Here is a 10,615-nt window from a genome sequence, read left to right on the forward strand (position 1 = left end):
CTAAATTTTCAAACAGATATCAAAAGATTATATTAACCATCGACACACATCTGAATAATGTGCATAACACTTTATTGTAAACAGCGAAACGATGGAACTTTAACAAACAACGGTAGCTATTTTAGAGGACGTTATTTCACTTAATTCAAAGCTTGTAAAACACGAACATTCATTTATGTCCCTAGTTTATTCTACAAACCATAAGCTTTCAATTGATGTATGATTCACTCGCATAACCTTTTTTGTTCCCAAATTTAAACCAGTCAGCCAATCGTATCAAGGTCTTCATCTAGATTGAGATAAGTTATCTACTGTATATTGGTGAGTATACAGATCAAAGACGTGACAACTTCATTTTGTCAAAGTTGTTTATCATAATTACTGATTATTACATTGATTCTGAATCAATTAAAAAAATCTACAAGTTTTGAAATGTTAATTAGATTGATACAGTTTTAGAATTTCTCCTTATTAAATAAGTCGTTTCTTAATAATAACTAAGCGACTAGTTACTAAAGTGAATTTAAATATGAATCTTTTTTTATCTCAATGGTACGTACAAGTGAAAGTTGAATGCTATTTGAAATCTTATGTTTTTTCGCCTTTATCTATGATTCACCGCATGTTTACCCTTGTAAGACACACCATATATTAAATTCACTTGGTATTGTTTGGTTGAATCTTCTCATTGACGCTTAGGACTGCAATTATTCAGTCTCGTATTGGCCACATGTGCATACTGTGCGTATTGCCTCGATATAGACTTAATTCGCAAGCATTATAAGCAAAGATGGATAGTGGCTAGCAGTGGAATCCAGGGTGCGCGTTTCGTCCTATTTGGGCCAATAAGAGATTGATCAATCGCAGTCCTAAACGTCAATGGAGAGATTCAAACAAACAATACTAACTTCACACTATTGCACAAGCAAGTGGCTATCAGGACTTAGTAGCTGAGTGGATAACGCGATGGCGTTTGAAGCTAATGGTACTGGGTTCTAGTCCATGAGTGAACATCAACTGTGTGGTGCAGCTACATCCAACTGATGAGTCTCAAACAGGACGAAACGTGTGTCCTGGATTGCACTGATAGCCACTATCCATCTTTACATCAATATTACTTGTAATTGTTGTATTACTCAGAAATATATAGGCGAACAATATTGTTTTCGATTAGATCCTCATCAGGCTTTACTCTAATATACAGTAATATTTATATGCCACTTCTATGTGTATCTATGAATTCAGCTGCCCCTGTGGAGAAAGCTATATTGGACGCACTACCAGACAATTGAACCAAAGAGTTAGTGAACACCTCCCTTCGTGGTTAGGAAAAGGTATGGTCAAGTCGATACGGAGCTCGATTCTTTCACACTTGATTGATAGCGGTCATGAAGTTGACAGAAACCAGTCTTTTAAAGTTATTTATCGTATTCCTACTATTTTTCCTTATGGGGTTCGATCTCGTCTCCTACACATAGCAGAAGCTATAGGAATTCGATCCAACAACCCAAGTCTTTGTGTTCATAAGAAATTTGTAACACCCTTATCTCTCCCTTGGCCTTAATAAATAATTTTATTTTCCATACTCTTTCTTCGTTTATTTTTCTTCACCGCCCTATCAATTATTTACTTATAATTTTTCTAATATTCGATTCCAATTATCTGAACACTTATTACGTAATCTTATAATTTCTATGAATGTTATTTCAGTGTCTATATTTTTCTAATCATTGACCTATTTTCCTATCATGTAACATTGATTCAAGCCTTTTATTATTCTTATCACAACTAGTACACCTGTCATTACACTATCAATTTGTACTTTTCACTTATTATGTTTAGTTATGTAATCTATTCCACTGTTATCATTGACTCATAAACTGCCTTGATTGGTTTAATAATTTCGTATATGCATATAAATATTACTGTATATTAGAGTAAAGCCTGATGAGGATCTAATCGAAAACAATATTGTTTCGCTTATATATGTTGTTCTTAATCACAGTATGGGAATTTTTCAAATTATTCAGAAATCCCTGAAACAATAATGTATATCAGTGAGAGATAACCGGGTTCAATTTTAATCTGTAATCAACTGACCTAATATTAGCTATTCTCTTAATATATAGAATTCGTCCATATTACTCAAGGCTTGTGGTTTTTTTCAAGTGCTTATGAGATAACTCTTGATCTTTCTAAAGGATAAAAGCCTTTAGGTCTTGGTTTTACCCTTACGATGATAATAATGTCATAAAATATTCCTTTCCTTTAATTTTTCTCTGTATTCTTAAACCTGAAGATGTTCCCAGGGTCATTTCATTGAACTATTTTGATACTCTTAGCATTGAGAAAAAATATTCATTACTATCCGCTGATCATACTCATTTTATTTCGTATATTTATTGTCGGCTGCCTATAACCTGAAATTATTTCAGACAAATGGGTTCAAATTGCTTACCTGAAAAAGTTTAGTTGAATGTTGTTAAACAAAACTCATTTTATAATGATGATTTTTAAATAAAACAGGATGTAAGGAACTGACAAGAATCTGTTCAAATTAGTGTTTATCCTCTTAACGAGTTGGTTAATTGGGCTGTATGTATGAGCCCATTCATATGTTACAGCAACTTCGGAAATGATATTCTGCAACTATTCTCAAGATTTTGTAGTTTACATCAAACGCTAACTGTATTAAGACAGTCACTTAAAACCAGAAAACACTGGATATTTTTTCGTTCTAGTAAAGAACATTTCAGGTTTTCCCATCAACTATCCCTCCAGAGCTCGAACTTAGTCCATGCAGACCTGGCATTGACTGTTTAAACTTTATACAATTAGGTTAGAATACATTGATTTACATACCTAGCTTCAGTCAGTCTCTGATGGGTTGCTACTTCGATCTCAGGAAAATTGAACTCTGCTAATTATTGCTTTTCACTAGAACTAAGGAAATCATCTCTTGTAATCAGTCAATAATGATTATATATCTGTTGATTACTTGTAGACTATTTGTTTCATTTTACCCCACTTTTTCATTTCAGTTAAGTAAACCCATCTTAACTAAATGTTGCACCTTGAAGTTGTAATGGAAATCCTAACTGCAACTAACGTTATTGTCGTTTTATCATGAAAATGCTAGAAGCTAATAAAATGGATAAAATTGAACTTTGATTTGCTCAATTCACTTTGCTAAGTATTTAGAGATGGTAAAATATTTACAAATGGAATGGCAAAGTTTGTAAGTTATCATTTTGCATGGACTATTTAATCAAATCCAATTTTATAAAGTTGAGATCATGAGTCAGTTGAAGCTAGACCACCATGGAAAACCTGAAAGCACTGGATGGCCGTTTCGTCCTTTTGTGGTACTCCTCAGCAGTGCGCATCCACGACCTCGCCTCGTGAGATTCGAACCCAGGACCTATCAGTCTCGCGCCAGAGTACTTAACCGATAGACCACTGAGACGGAAGGCATCCAACTGTGTTAATGTCTAACTCCAATTTTGTTTATTTTAACTATTGGTTTTCAAACCTTCATACTGTATTCCATGTTCATATTTAACAGAATTTCTATTATTCACTTATAATAATGTAATCATTTAATATAATTAAAAAAAATAAAGTTAAACTTACTTGAGTTTGAACGTACTTTGTTAAAATCTGACCTATTGCAGCAAACTTGGAAAAAGAGTTAAAATAGATCTGTTAATTACATATTTATTGTTGGAATAAATCATATATATGTATATCTACATTTGTTTTGCTAAAACTTACATACAATCCTGGTATCATATATAATAAATATTCGGAAGCTTTCCTAAAATATAATTAAAACAAGAAGCAAATGATAGTTACATATATAAACTACTTAATCTAGACAAAATAGTATTATACGTGTGAAGAAAAATAATTGATTTATGAAGATGAATAAAATTACGAGACAAATATTAAGTAGACTGCAATGAATAAATGTGTCCCTTAGTTCTATCCAAAAGTTTTAAATACTGAATCTTATCTCTTTACCGATAGGCAAGATAGACTATTAGAGGTTATGCATCATTGACTCAACCCCAACGATCAGATAACTTTCTTAACTGTCCTCCATATAAGTTTTAGCAAATAAGTTCGTCCTATCGAAATAGTGATCTTCTTGGTCTACAGAAATCCTTGATCACTTCTGAACTACAGCTATTTCAAGCTATAGCCCATGCGATCAGAAACGCATACTTAACCATAGTCCAGTCACCTCTAAAACATATAGCATCGATAAAGGTCTTCATGGTATTTTACACTGCATAATTCCTTTTTAAACGTATTACTTGTCTGTGCACGTTCACTTCCAAATAAAGTCTTGGCCTTAGGAACTTTAGCTTTCTTAGTCAAATATTTTTGCGAAATTGTCACTAAAACATGATGCACTCATGTAGTGTCTGATTCGGAATTAAATATCTGAAACCACTGACTTTATCTCCGTAACAGAGAGTCCCAAACTAAAATCTGAAACAACTGTCAAATACTCTTTGATTTTCTTAAGTTCATTGGTCAATATTAATCTGCGATAAAAGATCTCATTTGAAATTTTGATATCCAATGTGATGAATATTCCATGCAACGTTCAGTGTAGATTTTTAGAAATGTTTATTTCAATATACATAACAGTCTAGTCTACGTGTTTGGAAGAGGCATATCCTATCCCTTACTTAACCATGATTCTAACGATCCTTTCTTATTTTGTAGGTTGCTATTGATCTGTGATGGTTCTTTTCTTCATCTTTCAAATCTGTCTTCTATATGTTAATTCCATTTTCGTCATCTCTTGACTGTAAAATAACTTAAATCAACATTTGATATTTTTGTTAACTCTTGCTATATTTGTTAAAAATGTAACAATTTTCTACTCTATTGTAGACTATTATTCTCTGAAATAATGACCTACACTTGGTCATTAAACATCCGAGATTCAATTTTTTTACTCATTATAATAATAAAAATATATTCTTTCATTGTTATTTAAATAATCTAACTAATGCTCAACGTATTTCAAATTTGATAGTTGAATTCATGAGTCGATTAAAGCTATAACACCATGAAAAACCTGAAAGCATTGGACAGCCGTTTCATCCTAGTATGGGACTCCTCAGCAGTGCGCATCCACAATTATCAAGTCTAATTTCAGTAGCAATATTTATCAATCAAGTCTTTAGTTGAAAACTGAATTTTTATTGTTTCAAGTATGAACACTTTCATGAATTGTTTATCCTCTACTCAAGGTATCATTGTCAAATAGAAAGGAGTAACAAGTGGTAAAATTGTCTATTTATATTGAATTTTGTAAAGCTATAATTTTAAATTGAAATAAATATTATGTTTGAAAAATATTAGATTTGTTAAAACTTACTTAGCCATTAATGGATTTTGTTTCAATCCCAATAGTATAGGTTCGATGCATAAATACAATGACCAACTAGGCATACACATAATAAACGAGATTACAATAGCTAAATATATCATTAATTGAAAAAAAAATACAAAAATTACTAATAGAATCATTAAAATAGTTATGATAATTGTATAGATAAATTTCACCAAAGTTTATCATCACCTTGGGGATTATTGACTTAATGGATGACTGATTTTTACACTGGATACGAGATTACAAGGTTTTTATACCTCGAACGTTGGTGGGTGCATACTGGTAATTAGTTCTAAACTTGGACAGTGCGCTTGTCCATTCACCCTCGGTTCTTACTCTTCCTAAAACTAATACCAATATATAATAAAAAATAATCTTGGAAAATCACTTCGTGCGATGGATTTCTGGAAATAATCATTGTTAGCAGTTATCAAGAACCTGTTGAATATCAAATAGAAGTTAGGCTATATAGTCGAATGTTAAACAGTAAAAAAAAGATAACATAAAGGAAATGAGTGTGAAAGGGAATTTTCTCGACAGATTCATCTTATTGGTTCCAATATACTTATTGTTTTAGCTAAATTTAAATACTTCGCTGATTAACTACTTAGTAACATGGATTATTAATCACTGAATCAGTCATTTATGTATTTTCCGTACTATTATAAGACATATGTTTTACCTTTTGAGGTGAATGATTAAAAGTTAACAGACTAGATCCCTAAAATATCCAAATTCCGTATATTTTTACAATTTTTCTTAAGAGTTTATTGCGTTATTTTCATAAAATAATGTATTCAAAATTATGTAACAGCTTTGAATATGCATAAAAATACTATTTGATCACAACTTCATAAGTACTAGTCACTACTTTTGGAAGAAACAACAAGTCAAAACTAATATGACATTTCAAACAACAATTTGAAAATCGATAACAACTAATCTAATGTTATGTAATAATGATTTATAATGAATGCCTCTGTAACTTACCACGTTGTAAATGAATACCCATTAATCCTTTATTTGAACTGCCAAATATCTAAACATATAAAAATCAATCAACACGAAAATAAATTCACCAAAATATAAGCGTATTGAAAGACATTTGTATTTTATACTTTATAGCTTTATTCTCATTATGATATTAGGCATATACTACGCTTATACGTGTATTATGTTACCAATAGTCAATCTTCTATGTTTTATAACGTATAGGAAATTCATTAAAATTAGTCAAAAGTAGTTTAGGTTATTTTTCTCATTGTTATTATGTAAATTCTATTGTCAATCATAAAACTATTTCCTGGAGATAGATACAGTTTATTTAACTTAATGATAATCAAATGTTTTACGTTTTTGATTGAGATCATAAACCGATCAATGTTAGACCACCATTGAAAACCTGAAAGCACTGGACAGCCGTTTCTTCCTAGCATGGGAACCCCCAGCAGTGCGAATCGATGGTCCATCACACGCGATTCGGATCCAGGAGCTCCGGTTTCGCTAGCGAACATTTAATCTCCTAACCACTGAGCCGGCACCCAACGGTGATAATGCCTAACTCCAACCAACCCACGAAATTGCGCAAACATCTTCCATTGTCTGAGGTAGATACCCTTCTCTACGTGACACGGATTATGTTTTATTTTTAATAGTATTCTTCGTGTAGATATATTTTATATGTGAACTGATGAATTAATTTAGAAATAGTGATCTAAAAACTGTGCATTTTGAAGAATAGCTCAAAAAGAATATAATTTACAGCTGTTCAATAGTACTCATCTACTATCCGAACATTGTTGAAAGCAGGACCTTCTGACTTCTCGGTGATGGACATTGTCACCAAGTTAACAATTTACGCTTCTACTCTGGTTAACAGCTCACGAAATGAGAATATTTTGTTTAATGCGCTACATTTAGAGCATATGACCAGTTATAAATTCACTTCATGTTGTTTACTTGTATCTTCCCATTGTTATTAAGAACTGCAATGAATCAGTGTCTTATTGGCATATGTGCATCCTATGCGTATGCCTCGATATTGCCTGAAGTCACAAGCATTATAAGCAAAGATAAATATTGGCTAGTAGTGGGATCCAGGACGCGCCTTTCGTCCTATTTGGGACGCGTCAGCTGGATGTACCTGTATCCCAGAGTTGATGTCCACCCCGGGACTCGAACCCAATAGATTCGAGTAAAGATTCAAGCAAATAATACTAAGTGAATTAAAACGCCACCCCATTTCACAAGCAAGTAGCCATCAGGACTCAGTAGCTAAGTGGATAACGCGATAGCATTTGAAGCGAATGGTACTGGGTTCGAGTCCAAGAGTGAACATCAACACTGAGATGCAGGTACATTCAACTGACCAGTCTCAAACAGAACGAAACATGTGTCCTGAATTCCACTGCTAACCACTATCCATCTTTGCTTATGAAACATGATCAATCACTTTACTGAGTCTTTGAAAAATATATTCAAAATGGCTTATATACTTTACTTCGATCTTATTCTGCAAGTTTTACAAAAATCAGAAATTTTTAAATGATAAACTTGAATACAGAAATTTCTGTATAAGTTCTCCAAGATTTGTTGTTTATCAACATGAAAAATTAAATTATTCTAACGGTGATTTCTAGCATATAACAGTATTTTAGTAGATATCTATTGACCATTTAATGTTTTCTGGGCAAATTTTCGAGTTGACATTTTACACCAAAAAGTTTTACTTCTTGTTATTTGGTTAAATTTGGCTATTGTTGTAAGAATGAAGTTTAAAAGATTCTTTAAGTTAAATAAAGATATTTATTTATTACCTTAGCTTTCGTATTTTTGACAAACTGTAATAAAGTTTCTGCATATTATCGATCAATTCTTATGGATCGAATTGATACTATTTTGAACACTAAAACTCTGGTTTATTTAAATACTATCTTAGGTAATAAATATTCTTAAACGGAAATATTTCTTATGATCATTTTAACCAAAATATCTAGTAAAAATCGAAAATCCCAATGTCAATATTCTGTCCACCTTATGATAAGAATTACTACTATATGATCTAGATAGAAGACCTTTTTAATGTACAGAATGATTATATACATAAAGAATGTTACACTTCCTTGGGTTTTTTTTGTTCCGAGCTTCATTGTCACGTTGTTTTCTTAATGTATACAGATTAAACAAATTCTAAACTACTGAATAAAATTAGAACTGATTGATGGGAGAATGGATGAAATACATTTGCTAAAACACAAAATTTAGAAAAGATTTGTTCAGCAAAGAGTTCACTTTAAGGAGAACTCACTTTCAAAGCTGTACACTTCCAAATGTATACTTATTTTATAAAACAATAATCAATATTATATCTATCAATGATGATGATAATAATAGATTTGCTAAGCATGGGAACAGCAAAGTTAAATGAACAAAAAAAAAACACAAAAATTTTATTCTTATTGAAAAATTGACAATTTAATTTGATTGTGCTTGAATATTTATCAGTATGATATATATCTGCAATTGCATATCTCTGGGAATGAACTCACTAAAAATGAATTCCTAACTGAACGAATATTTTTTAAATTTGTGTTTGCATCACAAACAAAAAGTAAACAATTTAAACCATAGAACACAAATTCATCAGTTTACTTTCTGTACAGAATAATTTTAATATATAGAATTCAAAATTTGACTGAAAATATAAACCTTTGCTTACAATGCTTGTGAATTAAGGCTATATCGAGGCAATATGCACAGTATGCACATATGCCAATTAGAGACTGACCAGTTGCAGTCCTAAAAACATCAATGGGAAGATTTAACCAAACAATACCAAGTGAATTTAAAATCCACCCCATCGCACAAGCAAGTGGCTATCAGGACTCAGTAGCTGAATGGATAACGCGATGGCGTTTGAAGCGAATGGTACTGGGTTCGAGTCCCAGAGTGAACATCAACACTGAGATGTAGGTACATCCAGCTGACAAGTCCCAAATAAAACGAAACGCGCCTCCTGGATTCCACTACTAATCACTATCCACCTTTGCTTATAAGTTCATAATAGTTACAATAAGAATTAATATCATACATCAATATAACGATTGTCAGGTATAAACTTTAAAAATATAGTAATCTTATTAGTTCAATGTAACCTAAGGTCAGATATAAAAGGTTTATCAGTATATATTCTAATCGATTATGCTAAATTGTTTGTTGGAAAATGTTTTGTAATATCAAACGAGTCAGTATATAAAGCACATATCAAATTATTTTCAATTATTTCACATAATTTATGATTGTTCAATGATATTATTAGACTATTTCAATTCTATTTAATTATCATATACTGTAGACTATTTTGTAAACAACTAGGTCACTAGTATGTAAAAATGTTGTCAATTTTGACTGAAAAATTTGGTTTTGACAATCAGTTTTAGCTTTTCTTGTGCTTTTTTGTTGTTGTTGTTGTTGTTGAAAGTATCAATTGATGTAATTATTTTCAAGTGATTATTGTAAAGGTCTTATGTGATTACATTCTTTTAATCGATAAGATGATAAATAAACATGCCAATTTGTAATGAATATAAGACTAAACTTACCTGTGAAAATAAAGTGTCAACTGCTGTTAATAGACCAGTAATAACAGCTAAGCCAGCGACATTGAATATGGAATTTGCTAAACCGACAGTAGCAAGTGCAGTTTTTCCAAGTTGGCCACAGAATATAAGACCCATAGGTCCAGATAAAAAAGCCACCAAAGATGTTATGGTCTTCAATAATTAATTAAGAACATCAATATAAACAAAAAGAATTATTTTCAGGAATATAACCAACTACAAATACAAACACTTCAATCAATAGTAACTGGTTACCGCAAATTACAGCTTGAAACAGGAAGATTTATGTCAGTTTCAAATAATTTATGAAATATCTTCGTTCTGCATTACCTTGATTTGATTTAGTTTCAAGTTGCAACCTAAATTTCTATGTTCATCTTATCCAATGAATCAGCTAACGGAAATCATTCACATTTAATGATAATATCAATAATCATACAAGAATAAATATATAAAAATCAGAAGGGGTTTTGTAGAGATTTAGCATTTGCATAGTTGAAAGCGTGAGTCAATTGAAGCTAGACTACCATGGAAAACCTGGAAGCACTGGACGTCCTATTATGGGACTCCTCAGCAGTGCGCA

General features: G+C 31.6%; 1 protein-coding gene and 1 non-coding gene across 2 annotated transcripts in view; one reads left to right on the forward strand and one right to left on the reverse strand.

The window, feature by feature from the left end:
• Positions 1–10,615, reverse strand: part of Smp_151290 (putative multidrug resistance pump) — a gene marked incomplete at both ends in the record, with an annotated part of 48,289 nt that overhangs the window by 29,392 nt on the left and 8,282 nt on the right. Inside the window, 4 exons of the mRNA XM_018789711.1 lie at positions 3,779–3,817; positions 5,399–5,498; positions 6,404–6,452; positions 10,015–10,185. Coding sequence (XP_018655126.1) covers positions 3,779–3,817; positions 5,399–5,498; positions 6,404–6,452; positions 10,015–10,185 — 359 coding nt within the window. The remainder of the gene's footprint in view (positions 1–3,778; positions 3,818–5,398; positions 5,499–6,403; positions 6,453–10,014; positions 10,186–10,615) is intronic.
• Smp_tRNA_00083_Gln_TTG.1.1 lies at positions 9,299–9,365 on the forward strand. Its single transcript has one exon. It is a non-coding gene (tRNA).

The sequence above is a fragment of the Schistosoma mansoni genome, chromosome W (assembly GCF_000237925.1).
Source record: "Schistosoma mansoni strain Puerto Rico chromosome W, complete genome".
In the NCBI taxonomy this organism is placed as follows: Eukaryota; Metazoa; Platyhelminthes; class Trematoda; order Strigeidida; family Schistosomatidae; genus Schistosoma; species Schistosoma mansoni.